The sequence below is a fragment of the Ooceraea biroi genome, chromosome 8 (genome assembly GCF_003672135.1).
Source record: "Ooceraea biroi isolate clonal line C1 chromosome 8, Obir_v5.4, whole genome shotgun sequence".
NCBI lineage: Eukaryota > Metazoa > Arthropoda > Insecta > Hymenoptera > Formicidae > Ooceraea > Ooceraea biroi.
In genome coordinates, this window is record NC_039513.1 from 11007728 (window position 1) to 11028998 (window position 21271).

The window sequence follows — 21271 nt, forward strand, 5'->3', positions numbered from 1 at the left end:
GGAATTTAAAGACTCTTAGGCTATATTAATTAAAAACACTATGTTTATTATTACACGCATGCATTTCGATAGAAGACTGCATAAAAATATTACACGCTCTGCTAACATCATCCATCATTTCAAGAAATCATTTGCATCTGTGGCACAGCCATATATATTTTTTACAAAACTTTATATTCCGCATAAATCAATACTTGTATCAATCAAAAAGACATATTAAACTTCTGAAATATATGCAATACCTTATAAGATAATAATCTTTAATCCGCGATTATAAAGGAGCATGAAAGCCTCGATGCAGAGACTTATCGGTATCTCTTGGAACATATTTAAGGCTTCTCGCACACGCATGTCGCACCATTACTGCGGACTTCATTATCGATTTATACAATGGCAGTGGCATGGAATCAAAATACAAAATCTCTGGTTATTCTTAATGGATTCTGCATTTTACCAAAAATACCTATTCACGTCAATACGCGTCTTATATTGCCAGTACCGGAGTCGTAAACGCATTCGCCTGCGATCCACGTTTGTAGTACCTCCAGCTTCTCGTTAAGTAATATGAAATCGGCATCGGTATCGTAGTTAAGAACGCCCTTGTGAGAATCGATGCCGAGGGCTTTCGCGGGATGTAGGGTTGCCGTCTCTAGAGCCTCAGCTGTCGTGCAACCTGCGTAAAACAATTATATTATATTGCCCAAGTATCGTACACTGAAAAGCACAGTATAGCCGTTTGATACGAATACCGATATACATAAAGCAATAGAGAAGGCTTTAAATTAACTTTAAATTAATATTTGTGCTCTATACTAATTTATTATTACTGTTATACGTAATGCGTCGCTTACGTGTAGCTTCCTTGAAATTTTTCACGCATTTGGACATGTCAGCGATGCTACCGCACAGAGTGTCCGTCCCAGCGATGTAGGCGGAGTCTCCCTGTATCTCTATTTCAAACTGCCCAAACTTGTGAATTCCTTCTTCGAGGCCCAATGCGGATATCGCGTCAGTTACAAGCACGAGACCTTGTGAAGACCTTCACGTTAGTCTCAACGGAATTGTCATCTTTTTTTTACAAATATATGTAAATAACTACTAGTACTATGTAATAAATAAATGCCAACCTTTGGGATGAGATTTATAAGCGATTGTCAACGCCGCAGGATGAACGTGAATCCCATCGGCAATTATCCCGAAGAAAACGTTTCTTTCAGATGGGATTTGATTGGACGTTAATAGGCCAACCAGTCCTGGATCTCTATGATGGAACTGCAATCGGAAGAATATCCTATAAAGTTAAATGCTCAAAGGACAGACATATCGATTATAAAACGACACTTTGTTCGATGACTTACAGATGACATGGCGTTAAAAATATGAGTGATAAATGATGCTCCATATTTAACCGCTGTTTCCGCTTCGCGTATATTCGCTATAGAATGTCCTGGAATACGTGACGTGAAGTGACTTAGAAAACAATTTGACAAAAGTATGCGAGACATATGCACAAATCGCGAAAATTGCAGCTCGCTGTTTTAATACTTTTAATATTTATTGTAATGTTTTGTCTCCTTAAACTTTCTCCTACTCTTTTCTTACCAATAGACACTTTGACATCTCTTTTACATAATTCCTCGATGACGGATATGGCGTTTGGAATTTCGGGTGCTAGGGTGATCATACACACGTTATCCAGATCCCCATACATCTCCGTAACAGATTTAAATCCCTGAAATACAATATAGCTATTAAAAAGAAATATACATTAACATTAAACAATAAATTCAGTATTTTTCTACATTTATTTAAAAGATTTAATTACATGCGTGTGTAATTCTTACGTGATTGAACTTTCTGATGTAATCTTCTGGATGGGCACCCTTTTTGCTCGGATTGATAAACGGTCCCTCTAAGTGAACGCCCAGTATACCAGCACCGCGGCTACTTCCGGCTCGCCTCTTTATCTTTGGCAATATCTTATGATACACCTTGCTAGGAGACGTCACCAGTGTAGGACAGAAGGACGTCACCCCATACTTTAGCAGCCCCTTCGCTACCTTATCAATACCCTCCTCTACATTGTCGTCGTATGAGAAGTCCACACCAAATCCTCCTGATGGGATAGAAGCAGAAAGTGTTTTGATCAACCAAGACATCATAAGTGCGATCAATTACCATTAATCTGCAGGTCTATGTATCCCGGTGAGATCAAGGCGCCGGCACAGTCAATCTTGATGTCCGAATCGACCTTCTCGTCGTAGAAGATCTTCTCCGGGTTCACGATCTTGCCGTCGCGCACCCAGAGGTCCTCCTCCTGCATCGTGCCATCGCGGAGGATCTTGCAGTTGCGGAACTGCTTGAGGATGCGTCTTCGGTCGTTTCGCAGCATGCTCACGGGTGTAACGGTCGCGTGACCAGGATTACTCCAGTATGGTGTCGCCTGCGATTCCACAAACAAGAGCCTTATCTGCCATTCTCAACGGCCTATCAACGATTATCAATTACGCGACGACGGCGTCGCGGCGCGGTGTCCAGCATTTCGCAGCCGTCAAAATGGCGATCGAGGAGGGGGGAATGAGATCGCGACAGTTTGCTGCTTTCTGGTCTCATCCTGATAAGAGCGGATGTTCGATGACCGCGGCCGCGCGAGATGTAAACAACCGCCATTGCCGCGCACGTTGGTCTATAACTTTTTCATTACCTAGATGCGAATCAGACTCCGAGATTCGGGAGATGGAGCGCGATCTGAATAGCAGATCGTGCTGGGAATTGGCGATTGACACTTGTTGACACTCGAGTCACGTGTGCGCATCGAGGCGCACAATTTTCGAAGATTTTTCTAGAAACTCTAGTAGTAGAAATAATTTTGTACTGCTAGAAAACGATAGAAAAACACGGCATGTTGCGAGGAAAATTTGAAAAACGGCAATTAACGAGCGTTAATAAATAATGGAGGAATAAAAGGAAGTAATATAGGTAAGAAACCGAAAAGAGCGATAATATTCAGACCGTTCAGCCCGACCGCCCGGAATCGCAATCGTTTTGCCAATCGCACCGTCCTATAATTCCCGATAGATTCCGACAGCTTCGTGCATCGTCCTTCTCGAAAGAAGAAAGTTTTCGCTCGCAAGACAACATTTGCATTCGCGCAGTGCGGTGTCACACTTTTACAGCGTATACGTCACACTTTGACGATTGCATGCCTGATGCGAAAAGTCAAACTGGCCGACGAGATATCGTGGATCAGCATCGAGAGATACAGATACTAGTATCGTATCGTCGTTATCGCCGCTGTCGCGCGCGTTCAAGAGAAGAAAGAAACAATACGAGAACGATTTACAAAAGTACTGCTCTTACTGTACCCTTTGGGCGGTGATTCATTCAAATTGGCGAAGGCGGTCACGGCGTGAGTTGGCTGCGCGGCCCTCTCATCGACGCGCATCCTCGATATATCGTGTACACGTATGTGGCGTATGTACGTCGCGCGCACTGTACTATCGCGCTGATATTGACGTAGACGATTGACGTTCAATCCGACGGAGGGACGTAGTGCAGGTCGAAGGAGGTGTTTCCAGTGGACGTACATTCCGTAGCTTTTCCCCGGGAGAAAGATCGTGCGCTTACGCTTTGTCAGTGAGTGTTGGCGATTGGAGAACGTTTTCTGAACATGTACATCGCGGACGGATAAACGGCACGGAGTGGATCTCGGGTTAAATTAGGCAGACGTTGGGTTAACCTTAAACGTCAAAGCGACGCTGACATTTGATCCTCGCGTGATATATTTTATTTACGTCGCTTTTTTCTATCGATGCGCGCATACGTTGACATTTCGATTCTATTACTCTATTCACACTCTCAAGCCTATTATATCGATGCATACGTTAACGCTATGACCCTATTGTATGATGATAGAGATTGGACTGCGTTGTTTCCGTGCAGGAGATGCATGAACATTGACGAGCACGAAGAAATAGTCATCTACTTTCTTTATTTGCAGATAATGGACGCATTTGGTGACAATTTCGTGAACGAGCCCGAGGTGGACCCAGCAGCGGAGTTCCTAGCGAGAGAGCAGGATCAGCTAGCTGGTTTGGAGGAAGACATTACGCCGATGGCTGTGACTCTGGCTGCAGCAGCAGCAGCGGGAGGTCAATCTGATGGTAAAAGCTCAATATACGTGATAAACATATAAAGCAACAGATCTTTATCTGCCTTTACATAATGGGAAATGCTACAATAAAGATTTTTGTTATATGTTTGAGATATATTAAACGTATAAATATAATAATAATAATGTCTCACAGATGACTTATCTGGAAAATTCGGAAATCTAAAAGTTGGCCCAGGCGGCGATGCTGAAGGCAGTTTTGAAATGGTAGATACCATTGGACAGCCCGCAGAGGGACAAGCAGCACCAGCAGGTATGAAACTACACGTTGAGAAGATTCAAACGTATTTTCATTTTTTTCGTACGTTGAAGAATGTTTAATTATTGATTTCTTGTGCAAATAATATGCAGAACCAGCTGTACCTGCACCGGTCAAAGAGGAGCCTGAAAAGATCAAGAAGTGGAGAGAAGAACAGAAGGCACGGCTGGAAGAGAAAGGTAAAGGCGATTAATTATTGAACAAAATTAGATTGAGAGATTATCAAGATGTTTCTCATGATTACTTTGACAGCAAGTTATGAGTAACATAACGTTGATACGTTTTCCAGACGCGGAAGAGGAAAAGAAAAGGGAGGAATGGAGAGAAGCCGCGAAGAAAGAGTTGGAGGAATGGTACAAGCATCACGCAGAAGCTATTAATAAAACAAAAACCACTAACAGGTGAGTCTCATCTTCACTCTTTACTCTTCTTATGTATCTCTATTTCGCGCAGAATTGGCAGTCTAATACTAAACATTGAAGTGCGATTGTTAATCAGCAATTTTTATGATATCTATCGTACTATATTTAACAAAGCTTGTACATAACAATAATGACGTCAAGAAAGATAGAAAGATTGAAAACCGCGATAGAACGCGATAGAACGCGATAGAACGCGATAGAACGCAGGAAAATCTTATCGAAAAGTATGACAAATGTTGGACTAAATTATCGTTTCGATGTCGTAAATTTAACGTAGTTTATTATGATACTGATAATTAGTCCAACATTATGCTGTGTATATATTTCTCAAGTTTGAAACATGTATATAATTGTGTTATTTTCATTTCGCTTCTTAGGGAATCAGCCAAGTAAGTTAAAATACTTTTATCTGCATGAAAACATGCATCGCATTGCTATGCAACACGGATTCGCTTTCACAGCTTTGACAACGGCTCCGTCTACTATGTCTAATCAGAATGAATCAGAAATATTAAAGCACAATTCCTTCTCTTTTTCAACATCGCGACTACGCTTCCTAATAAGTTGCTACGAGCAAGTGCACCAGACGATAAGCTTGATAAAAGATTACTCTAAATATTATGTTTGCTTTACACATACGAAATATACGCATATACTGACCGACTGCAAATGCAAATTGCACTGATTAATCCCCGACGTTTGCCAATTATCTTTCAGTTATTCCAAGTCTAAAGTTTCCATAAAGCAAACTCCTCCAATCAATCAAATGTTACATTAAATGCACAGTACAAATGTAAAAACGTGTCTGTGATAAATGACTCTTGCATCTCTCTTGCATTGAACCTGAGACATCTACATACGTCATAACTTTGTTTTATCAAAGTATTTAAATAAAAAACATTTCTTTCCGTGTCGAAATGATGTTTCTCGAGACATTGAGACTTGATTAAAATTTTAATTGTCATTTAATTTCTCTGCCATTATATTACTAACTGATACGCGATTATGCGATTTAACGCACTGATTTAACGCGTACTCTGTTACGGATAGGAATGCGGAGAAGCAGTTCGTTGCGGAGGCAGACGAGGTCGAACCAGGCACCGAGTGGGAACGCATTGCCAAGCTATGCGAATTCAATCCCAAGTCGTCACGCACATCCAAGGACGTTTCCCGAATGCGTTCGATTATCTTGCAATTAAAGCAGACACCGCCCACTCCCATTAACGCTTGATTAAATTGAATTGGAGCTATCTTCGTAATTAGGCACTGAGGATATGAGTAAATAAGAAAAAAAAGAAAACTAAGTAAATAACGCACGTCGTGTGGCCACGCCGATATTAACGAAAGAACACTCATAAATGTTCTGTTAAAAATTAAGTATGTAATATTATTGTGAATAATAAAGATTATTGATAATAAAATATACCATGACATACACGAATAATATATTTGCACGTACGCCTGTAGAATATACATATGTGTCGAAGACGAGAAATCGGCACATCGTATTTTTCAGTAATGAATGTTTATTGTAACTGTAAACAACAGTGAACAATAAAAATACAGTAATGATTTCGCAGGTCTCGCCGTGAAGATTCTTTTATATGTCCTTTGTAAAAACGTCACAAAATATATATATATATATCTCTTTCTCTTATCTTACTTAAAATACAATTAGGGCTCTAGTTGCAAAAACGTTATATAAAAAAATTTGCACGGAGTGTAATGCAATGTTACTCTAACTGTTACGTTCTTTTGTCAACGTCAGTGGCACCGAGTTTAGCGCTAACTCGAAGTGGAAACTAATTTTATTTCTTTATATTATACTCCGTTATGGTGAGACCTAGGGAGAAGAAGCAGCAGCCAGTCGTCAATCGTTAATCAATACAAATTGGCAAACAATATTTCGTCTTGGTTGTTATGCATTTTTAATTGTTTGCGAATAGTTGTCTCTTAAGCAACGGTCCCATATTCTTAAACCTGTAAATTAAGGAAGAAATTAAGGATTATAGATATAGAAAGAAAATTAATGAAGACAATGGAGGGTCAGGATGCAAAATAATCTACCTATTTGGATCACGTTTCATAGCTAGCTGCATATCATGCCTCCAACGATAAACGTTAGGAAACGTATAGCTGCAAATTGTAGATGACAGTGCATTATAAACGGCGTAATCTACTCTCGTTGGTAAAGATCTGAAACAACATCATTGTTTATGGAAATATTTTTTCTGATAAATTTCTGCCGAAAAGAAAGAATAAAAATTTTGTTCACCCTTCAATAAATATTATGGAATCTTCTTCATCTTCTTCCTCGGCACTTAGCATATCATCATCGGAATCTTCCTGGCTGGGTTCTGGCGACGACGGAGGTGTAAAAAATTCTGCGTTAAAAATAAAAGTTAAATTGTTTAAATTGTTATCGATGATTTATTAAAATCATTAAAAATAATGTTACAAGATACTATCATCATATCACAGAAAGCGCAACAAAAGAGAAATAAAATATTAACAATACCTGTATTTTCCTCAGCTTCCTCATCCTCAGTAAGTAATAAGCATAAGCGTAATTTATCACACAAGTCTTGTATATCATTATTAAAACTTTTCTCTGGCGTCTGTTGGCGCGCATTTGTAGCGGTATCATTAGTCAGGTTTTTCTGAAAAATAGCCATTTTTCAAAAAAACCTAACTGTTACCTAGCAAAGTTAACTCCGAATCTCAGAAGTCTACAATAAAGTTTTCATACCATCATGAAGCAATATAACTGCTCCTTATACTTCTCTTCTAAATACTCCTCAAGTTTTGTTAGTCCCTTATCAGTCCGGAAATCGACGAAATCTTTCAAAAAGGGCCAATACTCCTTCCAAGACACACGATATTCTTCAGCAAGATTTCTAAAATATATTTATCAAAAAATTAAAAATATAATAATAAGAGTTTTAATTTAATATATGCACCTTCCAACACATTCCAATCCTTTTTCCGTATCTTGCAGTCTCAAAGCTATTGGACTATTCATAACGCAGGATGCATCGCCTTGACCCCTTCTAGGAGTGATACGTGGCGGTGTTTTCCACTTTTTCCGAAACTCTACTGCCTGCGACTTTGTCATCGGACCGGCGAACGCCCTTACTTCTACACGTGGACTAATGGGATCTCTATTTAAATTCTGAAAATATTAATAGTAAGTATACTTCAGCAACAATGTGACATATACATATAATCGCATCAAGTTACAATCAATATTCAAATTAATATGTGAACGATACATAAAACAATATCGAGAGAATTTCATGTAAAAATATTGTGTCTCGAATTTAAATGCGAGATTCTTTTCAGACCTACGTGTATGAGCGCAGACTTACAGTGGGTGGACTGGTCGGGGAGAACGGTTCCCCGATTGTGGGCGGGCATATATTGCCCTCTGCTCTTAATACAGGTACATAGAACTGATCTTCCAACAACAGGCGTATCTCACGTTTTAGATTCTCATCTTCCTGGCACTTTCTCGTGCATATTACCTAAAATATCATTAGTACGCACGTTTGTTCATGACGGAAATGGTAGTAAAAATTAAGTAAGTACGTCTAGATCAAGTCATCAGAAAAATTGGACAAAGAATTTACTCGATACGTACATCGACAGGCATCTGCTCGTACTTGTTTTGCAAGGTTTTAATGCATTGAGAATAGGAGACGAGGACCCGTACTACATCCCTATAGCCGAATTTAGCGGCAAAGTGCAACGGGGTCTCATTGAGACCTTTGTCGGGTGTATTCAAGTACAAATCCAGCATGATCTCCATGAGATTCAGATTATTTCTCTCCTCCTTCTCTCCATGATGTAATTGCAAAAATTTAGAATGCCCAACAGTGTTCAATATGAACTCACATATCTGTGGCTTGTTAGCCTTCGCTGCTATGTGCAACGCATTGTACCGGGAGCCAACCTAAAAAATTATGACACAGTTGTCTCTCGTAAGAAAATACACTCGGAGATTTACCACGCAGAGAAATACGGAATGATTTAACATAAAATGATCAGAGATTATAATTTATTTACGTTAAAAACACAATATTGTATTTACCTGCAAAATCGCAGGCGTATCTCCATTGCTAATTAAATATCTCGGGTTCTCCCATACGTAATTCTTAATCTTATCCAAATTCCCATTCTCGATTAACTTTTTAAAACCCACAAGCTCCTGTGGCCTTAGAGCTTTAAAATTACTAGGTTTCTCTTGTGTCTTAGCGACAGTGGATATCTTTATGGTAGGAAGTTCGAGTCCATGTTTCACGTATGCCTCGGCATCGGCAAGATTCTTAAACGTTTTCATACGAGCTTTCTTATGTATCTTTATCACTTGTAAAGCTTCTTCCTTATTTTGATAAATATGAACACACTCTGCATGCACAAGACACATTATATTTTAATACAATATTTTACGAGAATGACAATAACAATAATTAAACCTCTGAAGTAAAAAGTTAATTTAAAAAAATGTTCATTATACGAATTATTGATAGCACTGTCTTCTGTTTAGAGTTAGAGCTATCAAACACAAGTTGGTCTATGTATACCAAGTAGTTTTCCGATTATCATTATTGCTACTATTTATCTAGCACTGATTCAAGAAAGTTTATTATTTATACTCTAATTGGTGGCCATCGTCCACTAATTTTACCTTCTTTATTATATGTTTTATCTTCATCTATGGAGTCCGGTGGTACGTATACAGCATGAAAGTTTCTCGTCTCGCGCGGTAGGTTAGCATGCTCGTCGCACGCAGATTGCATCTCCGTATCCTCCTTCTCCTCATTCTCCTTCATCGCGATCACTTTTCCCTCGGAATTTTCATTTAACGCATCAACGGTGAATCCACGAGACGCCACTGTAAGGTATCACGATGTTGCCTCATAAAGATCACGTGTTACAAGGCGATGACATTTGCTGCAAAACAAAGCGTCAACCGGTGCACGGTCATTCCTCGACTCGCATCGATTCCGATCGATTTCACGAATTTTCGCGATTTACTCGAGAAACGGATATTTCGAGCAAACTGAAGATACCTTACAAACGATTCTTTTATCCTCGAAAAAATACTGTTTGATGATCGAGTAAGAGCCACGTATAGACGTGGTGTTGACACAGATACACATCAAGCAATTCGAGATAAAAAAAAACAGAGCACAACGGATCGCAACGGATTAACTTACCTAGAAGAGACAATACATGTGAGAGCGCATACGCCCGCGATTCGGATGAAGCATTCACTGCGAGGGCCTCTATGTCCATAACCTGTAAAGAAATTTTATCATGCTGTTAGATGAAACGACAAGATTATTAATTTAGTTTTTTTGTTATAATATTGGATGTATTCAATGATGAAACAAATTGATTGTTATCTTTGAGAATTTTTACGTTAGCACCATACAAATTTGCGTGTGCGGTGACAATTTCAAGTTTCCCGGTAACACTATTGTGTCAGGTTATCCCTGTTGACTGTTTTCCCTATCGACGATTACATAAAAGCGTATTGGAGGTGAATCGTTTGATATGCTCTGAGATAATTGAAGTGTAAACATTCAGGAAACAATTCTTCTGTGTCAACAATGGGTAACATGTACGTAATATCGTACACATTTCTTTGTTCTATGCATTGTTACATGCGACAGTGCGCATTCTCGAATTATTAACTGTTTATTAACATCGATCGTGAGGTTACGTTGTATCTCGAAATTTCTTTATCGCGTTAAAAATATTTTTCTGCTTTCAGTTTTCATATTCGTAAACTTCCAGGATAAAATTTATTTGTTTGTCTTTTATTATCTACATTTATTACTTATGTCATTATACTTGTTATACTATGCCTACATTTTTGCCTATATTTGGAGAATTTTAACTTTTATATTCAGCAAGTACAAGGACGTATTGATCACTTTCCCTTAGGGACCAGTTGGCCAAATGGGCCATAAAAGCCCATTGTTCTTTATGGCCGTCACTTACTTATGTACTGGCCATTGTTTCCTACTCACATTTATTACTTACCTACATAATTTATTATCTACATTTATTATATTCTTAGAAAAATAGAACTTTTTATCTTTCTCTATGTTTTCTATGAGTATTGTATGTTTTCATAATGTTTGCATAATATGTTGACTGTATCAGATATATAGATACTTCTTAATATCGCTCTTTTTCAGACGAGACCAGCCTCTCCAGGAGCCCTACGCTGCACCCTTCATTAAAACGCCTGTTAGCGATTACTTTCTTCGGGTAATCAATTATCAAAATCGTACAGATTGCGGGATGTACGAGTTGCACTACAGCGACTGCATGGAAGCTTATGGCCATCACATAGGTCGGAAAAAGTGCAGATTGATATATGAAGATTTATATGAATGTATATACCGAATAAAACGATTTCGACGTACCGCACTAATGAGAGAAGAAAGGAAACGCCAATACAAGAGTGGTGAAAGGGATAAACAGTATCCAGATACTTTTCCACCACTCGATCTTTTTTGAGTCGTTATTACTCGCAACTCGGATTATAGTTCATGCGTAACAGTGTCAGAACTTAATAAACGGCAGATGTGTTTTCTTGTTTAATAATTGTCTATTGTAAATTCCTGTCTCTTCCTGTCCTTAGGCCGATATTCGTAGTTCGTTCTTATGTTAAGATCGTCTTAAATATAATCAAAGAATATCCATAATATGAAAATAGTCTTGCACACGCGCAGTCATTCCGCATGACCAAGTCTCCTATTACAGTCATTTTACGACTATTAATTGACTGTTAACAGAAAAGCTTAGTTTTCGGAGTATTTTACAAGTGTGCTGAAGCGATTTGTAGTGTTTTTTTTTTTAATCAAAATATGGTGGTGGTGGGCTCAACTCGGGAGCCTTAAGCCCAACACAATGCTAAGTACAACAGGCAATAAAAATAGAGATTAGTATCGTCCGTTTCACTTCAGCGCACAATGGAATCTGTGCGTTTCTTAATACGTTTAAGTCTTTTTTAGTACAAAAATGGACTATAAATTGGAAAACTTTAGAAATTTTTTGACAATACACATTATTTCCAGAGCTATTTTGAAAGCCATTTACCAGTTATACAAACCGTGCAAAACTTCAAGGTACCACGTCTTTTCGAGCCATGATTATCCGACTTTCTCACATTTTGCATGATTTTTTTACTTCCCCAAATGAAACGATGGATTGTAGGTGTTCAGAAAAAATTCAAAAAACTTTTTCAAGTATAATTCACTCTATTCACAACAAAAAATCATTGATTTCTCTTCTCATGTTTCTTAAGGCCAGCCTTTGTTCAATGGTGGATAATAAAGGCGCGGGCAAAGCATTAGGTATGTTCAAATTCCGAAATATCAATCTACAGCTATAACACAAATATTTCTGGATATCTTCCGAACTTGCTCGTTTCTTTTTATTACTCCGACAACAATTGGCACTGCATTCTTTATCGTCCGGCTGCGAACTTTCGCAATTCGATTCTCCCTTTTCCATATTTCTGGAAAGGTTCTTTATAAGAACGCAATCGGACGATACTATTCTAGAAACTCGAATTGCTCTAATTGCGGATACTTGATCGCTGGACTCATTGTCCAGCTTTGCATCGCACAGAACGCAATTGTTTTCCACGTCTTGATTTTCGTTGCCCCTCGCGCTTAATTTTTCAGCCGTGCGAAATACAACGGACACCGTGCCAGAGAATTGAGATTCCAATCCCGTTGTGAATTTCTGTGTCAACGCCTGTATAGACGTCGCCGGTCCTGACACACCGAGATCTCTCAATTTAAGAGAATCTATCTTATAATACTCTGAATAATGTAACAATTCTTGCTGCGTGAAATCCCTCATGGGTTTGAGTATCTTCACATCGGCGCATCGAGCGTCGCAAAAATTAGCGAGCGTAGAAAGCTGCGCGCTTCGACCCAAACATATATTTGCCAACACCTTTGTAGCAACGTCCGTGGCACAATCTGCTTGGAGTATCTTGTCACAGTTTAGTTTTCGAGCTGCAACTATGAGCAACTTTCGCCGTAATTGAAAAAGCAAATCTAGCCTCGAGGTGTCATCTGGCAGTTTGGCCAATATTGTAAGCAGTTGATCATTGTTCTCATTATCCACTTCCTGGTCATGATCCACAAGCTTTATATTTACATCATCCTCCTTTTTTAAAACTTCACTGAGCGATACAGTATAGCCAGTAAATGCGAAATCCTTGATTTGCTCAATAATTTTAGATCTTACTGCGCATCTTTCCTCATCTGTTTCTTTCATTACGGTACTATCTGCAAGAATAGAAAAATTGTCAAGACGTTTTATAGTTTCGAAGCTGAATATGATACAAATAAATAATTTATTTATATCTCACCATCGATATACAAAACTACTGTCTTGAAGATAAGTTTCTTGTGAACTGACTCGCTCATGCCAGTTTTAATAAGATGTAGAAGCACCGTGGAATTTAGTTCGCCCGAATAATCGACCAGTACAGAATTTCCATGGCGAATAATTTTAGATTTACCGAGCGCTGCTCGAAACTTGTGATTCGTAGCAGTCAAAAAACATGCGTTACAGTAACCGCTTTGTCCGACTAACAAAATATCAATATCTTTAGACCTGCATTTTCTGCATAGTGTTGCATCTCTGTAAATATCAAATAATTGAATATTCATCCTCTCTAATTTTACTAATAATTTTTAACTATACTCACGTCGATAAGTCTTTCGTAAATTCGTGAATTTCATTGTTATCATTATAGCTGCAATCATTTAACGAACACATTTTTCTTTGTGTAGTTTTTGGGCGACAGCTATTAGATAACAATGTTTTCGTTTATGCAGATTTCACAAAACCAGTGCACGTAAATAGATTTTAGTCTGAAACAAAGTCGTAAGCAAGCTTACCAATCGCGGTCAACTATTTACTATGTTTGAAAATGTTTCCGATTGGTCGAATTGTTTACGATTACGTCTAAAACTTTTTGCAATGCAATTTTTGTAGATGCTTTTTCATTCTCGATAAAAATTGATTTTAGAACAAGTTCAGATCGACAGCATGAAAATACAGGCGTGGAACGTCCCATGGAATTAAGTTCCCATTGGACTTTCCAATGTAAAATCCTAATACAGCTATCCGAATAGCTAATAAATTATTTAACAGTTAACAAATATCTTAAAATATATCAATAGGTTTCTCATGTTGCATAAACTTTTTGCACTTTTAGGAATGTACGTACATACATACATACACGCTGAGGCATTAGAGAGAGAAAAGAGAAAGAATAAAAGTTGCTAGAAGACTGACCAATCCTGAAACGAATCTCAGGCATGCGCAGCGCCACAGACTAGTGGGAGGCTTAGCGTTCAGTGCCGTATAGACTTTTTTCAAAAAGGGTACTATTGTGCCTAGAAAAGAAGGAAAAGAAGGAAAATAAATTGTGGATGAATATAAAGGTATTAATAATTATGTTATATTAATAGCTGTATACATTTTATATTTTATACATCATATATTATCAATATTTCTAATACGCAAGTACAAAAAATTCATACAGATCCCAAACGTGCGAGTGCGCGTAGCATCGAGTACGAATCTGCCAATGTTACCACGTGACTATCATGTGCCGTGTTAGATGATGCGCGCGCAGGTGCCGTGTGGTGGGGAGTCTCTCGCATTTGGCCGCACTGGCTCTGGTGTTGCTCACACTTGGAGCCGAGCTTACCTCCTGATCATTCGGCGTCTGCGTTGGACCGCTCGTGCCCAGCTGCCGCATCGTGAATGCTCGCGCCTCGAGTCCGCCAACCTGTTTTCTTAGTGTCCAGAACGAGGCAAGATCGGGAAGAGTTTCCATTATTTTTACGCAGACGCGTTACAGTCGTAGTTACACGAACGAGGTACGTTATTAATGTGAAACGGTGAGAATCCATCGTGGAACGTGGACGATCCGTTGGTCACATCCAACACCGATTACCGGAGCTCCAAGCCCCAAGGCTCGTGCTATTTTTAATGTTTTGTACACATTGTGGCTGTAAGCATGAATACGCGAAACGAGGTAAGACAGCATCGTTAATTCCTAAACACGGTGAATCGCGAAAAAATGCATCTTTTGTTCGACCGACCGTGCAGTCGAGGTTATGTTACCATATCACCCGGACGAATATCAACGGACCTTTCCGATAGATTTGCTGTAATTTTCGTACATATTGATCCGATGATCTTTTAACGTGCTCGATAAGCAGACTCGTCTTGTACCTGGCTATAAATTAATTCCCAGGAATATTGCTCAAAACGCTTTTCTTCGCATTGTTTTACGTTATTTTTGTAAAGGCGATCTTGAGATTGTTTGAGCGTTCTCATTCGCGATCTAGAATTCCTTTCAAAATTATTATAATAATTATTAGCTTGCTTACTGTACAGTGCGGGATTAATAAAAACTTTCATTCCATTTATTCGTTAAGTTTTGTTCGATACTTGTTTTGCAATTTGTTTTCACGATGCCGCATGTGTAACATAACAATTGCTGTTGATAAAAACAGCAACAAAGTTTACATTTCATGCTGCATGACAAACCAGTTTGCCATTCTTCCTTTTTTTTCTTAGTTTTCTTTTATTGCTTTTGTTACCTACCCTGTACTTATTTTTTGAATACTCTCTAATATAGTACTTATTTTCTAAGAATAACCGTCTCCTTTTATGAACTGAGCTGCTTTGTAGAATATGAGGAATTAAGCTTTCTCTTATAAAGTGTCTTTAAAGGACAATGGGACAGTTCTTGGCAAGATAAGAAAGCAATCATTTCAAGTTTAGCTTTCCCTAAGTTTCGAAGTTTAGCTTTTTCTAGGTTTACCAAAACCTAAGGGTCACTCTAAATTTAATAAGTTTTTATTACTTTATTACTATTTTATTACTTTACGAGTTTTATTACTTTGTTATGAAGATATCAAGCAACTAGAAGAAAATTGAAATAACGTTTTGTGAAATATTAATTTTTATAATAACATGTAACAATCATATATAGGCGCATTATGATATTATATGACCTAATCTTTTTAGATGGCTTTACGATTTCTGGATTTACATGATTTGAATGAAGGTGACAAAGATAACTTAATGACCATTCTCAATTCTGATATAAAAACTGTAAAATTGCCATGGAATACATCAGACAACAATAACAGCGATAATAATTCTGTCGCGATGACAGAAGTGCAAAATGTTGAGCAACATTCTTGGTACAATGGTAAATATTATAACATTTATGTAATGTATTGTTAAATGTATGCATGTCTCATTTTTTTGGTACAGTTTTTCATAATTCTCTTCTTATAATCTGATACTTAATAGTGCATTACAATATTATCATTAAATTTGATATTATTCTCATATATAATAAAAGTTTTATATTCGCGGATTTCTAGTGGAAAAGAAAATTTTGTAAAATTTGATTATTCTTCTTTTATTACCTACATTTTTTCGAGAAAAATTGAACTTAAGTTATTTATTGTAAAATTGTGCTTCAAAAAGTTCGATTCGATTCTCGTATCAAGTTATTTAATATTCTTTGTTGCATTCAGTAGAAACAAGTTGTTGGTCAACCAAGTAATCACTATTGGTATCTACGGTTAGATATTATTGTTTATGATACACACATTATCAATATTGTTGCCCATATTACATGTATGTGGCGTCGGTTGTTGAAAATTGAACTAAACTTTTTCCTTAAAGACCCAATTTTTTTATTAAAAAAATCTAACATTGTTATATAATATCCAAAAAGTTTTGCGAACGTCTCATGGTGTATTTACAGTGGTGCCATCCACCTATTCAGGACAAATAATGACGCAAATGTGCAACGATTGGCAAGCGCAAATGTACAATGTTCCCGCGAACGGTCACGTGCCGTTCATGTCTGGAATGGCATATCCGCATCCTGGATACGATCTTGGCACTGAGATCCAGGACGTGAGTTACGGTAGAGAGAATGGACATCGCAACGGTCGGCACAGGGGCGGAAGGAGGGACAATTACAATCGAACGCTGAATCCCGCCAACGAGATGCAGTCGAAATACATGGGCGAGCAGGCACAGTTTCATTCGCAAATACCGATCGTATACTACACGTACACCGATCAGCATCCAATTTCGACGCAACAGCCTCAGGTAGCACCTTCCGGACAGATCTATTATCCATCCATGTATCCATCACAGATATCGATTTCTCATCCGCATCCAAGTGCACACGCGATACCCTCGTCCCCCCCGCACGCGACGTATCCCGAGCATCACCAACCGTTGTCTATCCCGCCACACAACACGTTTGTGCAACAATTGCAACCCGTGCCATCCCAGCAAGAGCAACCGGTAGAGCAACGGACCGTCGAGTCGCGTAGCGAACCTGTACAAAACACACGCACCTCCGACGAGTCGGCCTGCCGGCAAGTGAACGACAGCAGCAGTGGCTCCGCGCAGGCTAGCATCGTTAAAGTCACGAATACCGTCACTGTAAATAACTCGACTCGGCGAGAGTCCACCATCGAAAACGCGAAGGAAAACACTGCCATTAGAAAAACTGTGACTAACGATGAGAAGAAGAAGGCGTCGAGCGACGCGAGGGTACAACACAGCGTTGTGCGAAACACGAGTGAGACTTGCAATGGGATGGAGAAACACGAGTTGTGCGTTGAGGTGGATCAAAATATCTGCAAAAAAATCAAGGATGAAAACGCGCCCAACGATAAGACGACTGCCGTAAACGATTCGCCTAAGTTAGTTCACGGAGCGGGCGAGAGTAAAGCGCAGGTTGAAGACGCCGCTCCGTCGAAAAATGTCCAAGATAAGACTGTCAGCGACATGCCAAACGGTTCCTCCCCGGTCACGCCGAACGCTTCATCGCCTGTATCTGCATGCGAAACACCCAAACCGAAGAGGTCTTACGCCAGTCTCTTGAAGAAGAACTGTTCTGAAGCGCCTTCATCGTGCAAGACTGCGGCGTGCGCGAGTGAAAATACCACGATTCACCAGAACGGATCGCCAGAGCAGAAGCAGCCGACGAGCGTTGATACCACGCCAGAAAAGCAAAACGGTTTACCCAGTACGTTAAATGGCGTGCTACAAAATTACTATGACCCTAATACGTTTAGGATAGGTGGTAAGTAAAGGGCTCAATTGTTTTTCAATGATTACAATATATGCGTTTTGAGTGTACATTGATGCACGTTGAGACACAAAAAATTTTTATTTCCAGAGTTTTTATCCAGCTATCGAATGGATAAACACACCGTGAGTTTGATACCGAGAGGATTGACGAATCGTAGCAATTATTGTTATATTAATAGTATTTTGCAAGCGTTGCTCGCTTGCCCGCCGTTTTACAATCTTCTCATGGCTATGCCTGTCCCAAAAAATTGGAGAAATGCCCTCACACCCTTGCTTGACAATATGTAAGTAAAATCATATCATGTAATTATATTGTATCAAATAATTATATTAATTGCTGAACAAAGAAATTTATCTCTTCTCTTGTTTTTTTTTTAAAAAAGGATCAAATTTGTTCGTGAGTTCGTACCCATGACCGAGGCTGCCCGCTTGCCCAGGAAAGACAGAGCGAATAAGCGTGGAGACGACGCAGTGGTAGATATACATAGCGGCGTTGCTTTCGAGCCATCATATGTATATACCATGTTGAAATATACTTCCGCCGCTAGTGTCTTTTCTCAAGATGGGCAGCAAGATGCCGAAGAGTTTCTATCTTGTTTATTAAATGGCATCAACGACGAGATGTTGGAGGTATGTTTGAAACTTGGATAGATACTGATAGATTTTACTTGTACAATACGAGACTTTTAAAAGTTTATACTTTAATCATTGCAAAACGCAATATAATATATTAACGAAAATTTATAAATATTTTATTTCAGCTCATGAGACTGGTCAATAATGAGGGAGCAGAGAACAATGTCAGTAACGATCGTAATGACCGTAATAACCACAATGACCATAATGAGGAAGAGTGGCAGGTAAAACTTTTAAAAACACACATCTATATATGTATAATATATTTGTACATGTTACATTTTTAAATTATATTAAATAACATTTGTTATTACGTATAATATAATATTTAATATCTAATGTAGTATTTGCTATGTTGTGTGTGTGTGTGTGTGTGTGTATATGTATACATAAAGTGTCATGTAAACAATACTATACAGATGCCACGTAAACAATATGTTTCTTGGAACTCGACAGCACGTTCTACGTTCTATCTTTCCGTTTCGACAAACTCAAATTAAAAACATTTTACATTTTCTCTTTAGGTAATGGGACCAAAAAATAAGGGCGCTGCCACACGATCCACGGAGTTGGAGAGAACTCCGCTGTCCGACATATTCCGGGGTCAACTGCGATCCAGAATATCGCGGGCGGGAGAGCAGCCAACGGAAAATATACAGCCGTTTTTCACGCTGCAACTCGATGTTCACGTTAGTAATATAAAAACCTCTTTATAAATTTCGATTAAACAGACTCCAAGTTTTTCGGACATTGAATTATAATACACGTGAAATGTAACGCAAAGTATAACACGATATCTATTATTTTTTTTTACAGAAAGCTGAGTCCGTGCGAAGTGCCTTCGAACTTCTCGTTGGAAAAGATCAACTGGAGGGGATGAGGTGCAGCAAAACCAGAAAACAGATTGAAGCGTGGAAGCAGGTCACGCTGGAAGAGCTGCCCGTCGTCCTCATCCTCCATCTGAAATGGTTTGTCTACAAGTTCGATAGATATTCCAACGGATGTTCCAAGATACTTAAGAGCATGGAATTCCCCGTAGACCTAAAGATCGATGGAAGTAAGTATACGTTTGTGTGTCTAAATATGTACAATTCTACATGTTGTCCATGTTGCGTTCTTCGCAGTCGGACACGATGATGATGAGCATCCTCTTTGTAACATGATGCTCTTATTTTCGCAGAATGCCTATCTCCAAACACAATGAAGAAGCTAAGTCCCAGGCAAAAGCAGTACAAATTATTTGCGGTGACTTATCACGACGGCAAGGAGACGACCAAGGGCCACTACGTCACGGACGCCTTCCACGTAGGGTACGGGTCCTGGATACGATACGACGACAGCTCGGTGAAGTGCGTTTCGGAGAGCAACGTACTGAAGCCGGTATCGCCAAGAGTACCCTACCTGCTTTATTACAGAAGGTGCGACACCATCGGTAATAATCAGTCGAATGGCCCGCGTATAGGCGCTTAAGAATTTGTACGAAACTGTATATATTATAATATTATAAATAGTTAGATAATAGATTTTACTTGTACATATGGGACTTAGAGTATCTTTTTACAGTTTAAAAGTTTCTTGTTGATATATATACATATATATTTATATTTAAATAAAAGTATAAATACGAAAACCGTTTATATTATCCATAGCGCGAGAGAAAGCGTAGATCAGCATCTTACAACTTCCTGTACTTCCATAAAATTTCGATTAACATTGTTGTTCCGAGATAGAAATTTTCTGAAAAAAAGAAAAGAAACATGACGAAACATTAAAATTCGTCCGAGGTTCCGATATGGGGATTCACAGTTTTTAGTGGATCTAACAAGCGTTGTATATCAAATGCTTTATACGTTACAGTTTGTGAGATGATAAACGAGGCGCTTGTACATACATATATAGCTATTTACATAGTATGTATATATATATTCTTCTTTCTCTAAGATTATATTGTAAATGTTACTGGTTTTTCAATTTATTCGAAGAATCGAGCAAAAGTGTAAGAAAGATTTTTGAAATTTATGACGACGTGTGTGTGTGTGTGTGTGTGTGTAAAGTAAGAGCAGACGTTGTATATGTAATACATAGGTTATTTTTTATATGATCTTCCTGTACAGTAGAAATCGATTTCAACTTGCCAGACATTCTCCATAACATGTATTAATCATTTTCGTATTCAGCGGTTTCAGTGTATATAACGCGAATCATGTGCATGCATTTTGTTTCATTATATATTTCTATGGATATTTTCTTCTGTATCCCCATCAAACACATTATTTAAATTCATCTCACTGATTAAGCAATAGTTGGCAAGACAAAGAACTGAAATATTGTCAGAAAAATTATATATATGTACGATTGCCGAACGTTTTGTATTTAATTTTCTGTGTAATATCCATGCGCATTGATTCTTGAAACCTAGTGTGTTCAGCAAAGTTCGTTTATTATTGCGTTCGAAAATGTTTCAGAAATGCATTTTGTGTAACTTTGAAAATCCAACTAATTGTTTGCTGCGATTGCGTACGATTGAATTGTGCGACGGAAATTTTACTGCTAAACAACCTTTCGTGAAATGAGTAGAGATTTATAAGATAG

The 21271-nt window shown here is 38.5% G+C and overlaps 6 protein-coding genes across 10 annotated transcripts; 3 read left to right on the plus strand and 3 right to left on the minus strand.

Annotated features, from left to right (window-relative positions):
- Positions 1–29: 29 nt before the first annotated feature.
- On the minus strand, positions 30–3306 carry LOC105275458 (N-acetylglucosamine-6-phosphate deacetylase). 2 transcript variants are annotated; one of them, XM_011332292.3, is made up of 9 exons: positions 2705–3306; positions 2179–2443; positions 1845–2116; positions 1603–1732; positions 1359–1447; positions 1128–1272; positions 852–1028; positions 500–673; positions 30–370 (listed from the first exon to the last, which is right to left on the minus strand). In XM_011332292.3, exons 2-9 carry the CDS (start codon positions 2390–2392, stop codon positions 330–332), a joined length of 1242 nt encoding a protein of 413 aa, XP_011330594.1. In that variant the 5' UTR covers positions 2393–2443; positions 2705–3306; the 3' UTR covers positions 30–329. The 2 variants fall into 2 exon arrangements, with proteins under 2 accessions (XP_011330594.1, XP_019885951.1); XM_020030392.2 differs by lacking the exon at positions 2705–3306 and having other exon boundaries at positions 30–673; positions 2179–2685.
- Positions 3307–3475: 169 nt separating this feature from the next.
- Positions 3476–6268, plus strand: LOC105275457 (clathrin light chain). Of its 2 annotated transcripts, XM_011332289.3 has the most exons (7): positions 3476–3636; positions 4001–4163; positions 4308–4424; positions 4523–4609; positions 4720–4831; positions 5230–5241; positions 5903–6268. In XM_011332289.3, exons 2-7 carry the CDS (start codon positions 4004–4006, stop codon positions 6081–6083), a joined length of 669 nt encoding a protein of 222 aa, XP_011330591.1. In that variant the 5' UTR covers positions 3476–3636; positions 4001–4003; the 3' UTR covers positions 6084–6268. The 2 variants fall into 2 exon arrangements, with proteins under 2 accessions (XP_011330591.1, XP_011330592.1); XM_011332290.2 differs by lacking the exon at positions 5230–5241.
- Positions 6269–6366: 98 nt separating this feature from the next.
- LOC105275455 (ankyrin repeat and LEM domain-containing protein 2) lies at positions 6367–10065 on the minus strand. 3 transcript variants are annotated; one of them, XM_011332287.3, is made up of 11 exons: positions 9925–10065; positions 9540–9805; positions 8943–9259; positions 8493–8804; positions 8221–8376; positions 7813–8024; positions 7602–7749; positions 7371–7512; positions 7128–7236; positions 6920–7048; positions 6367–6832 (listed from the first exon to the last, which is right to left on the minus strand). In XM_011332287.3, the coding sequence occupies exons 2-11, from the start codon at positions 9682–9684 to the stop codon at positions 6781–6783; spliced, it is 1722 nt and encodes a 573-aa protein (XP_011330589.1). In that variant the 5' UTR covers positions 9685–9805; positions 9925–10065; the 3' UTR covers positions 6367–6780. The 3 variants fall into 3 exon arrangements, with proteins under 3 accessions (XP_011330589.1, XP_011330590.1, XP_011330588.1); XM_011332288.3 differs by having other exon boundaries at positions 8943–9176; positions 9540–10060; XM_011332286.3 differs by having other exon boundaries at positions 9540–10060.
- Positions 10066–10325: 260 nt separating this feature from the next.
- LOC105275454 lies at positions 10326–11470 on the plus strand. Its single transcript, XM_011332285.3, has 2 exons — positions 10326–10478; positions 11062–11470. The coding sequence occupies exons 1-2, from the start codon at positions 10468–10470 to the stop codon at positions 11384–11386; spliced, it is 336 nt and encodes a 111-aa protein (XP_011330587.1). The 5' UTR covers positions 10326–10467; the 3' UTR covers positions 11387–11470.
- Positions 11471–11737: 267 nt separating this feature from the next.
- Positions 11738–13950, minus strand: LOC105275453 (cytoplasmic tRNA 2-thiolation protein 2). Its single transcript, XM_011332284.3, has 3 exons — positions 13599–13950; positions 13257–13531; positions 11738–13173 (listed from the first exon to the last, which is right to left on the minus strand). The coding sequence occupies exons 1-3, from the start codon at positions 13667–13669 to the stop codon at positions 12134–12136; spliced, it is 1386 nt and encodes a 461-aa protein (XP_011330586.1). The 5' UTR covers positions 13670–13950; the 3' UTR covers positions 11738–12133.
- A 637-nt stretch (positions 13951–14587) lies between these two features.
- Positions 14588–21246, plus strand: LOC105275452 (ubiquitin carboxyl-terminal hydrolase 10). Its single transcript, XM_011332283.2, has 9 exons — positions 14588–14939; positions 15941–16127; positions 16695–18035; positions 18132–18327; positions 18427–18673; positions 18805–18903; positions 19204–19368; positions 19496–19736; positions 19860–21246. The coding sequence occupies exons 1-9, from the start codon at positions 14922–14924 to the stop codon at positions 20147–20149; spliced, it is 2784 nt and encodes a 927-aa protein (XP_011330585.1). The 5' UTR covers positions 14588–14921; the 3' UTR covers positions 20150–21246.
- Positions 21247–21271: the final 25 nt, after the last annotated feature.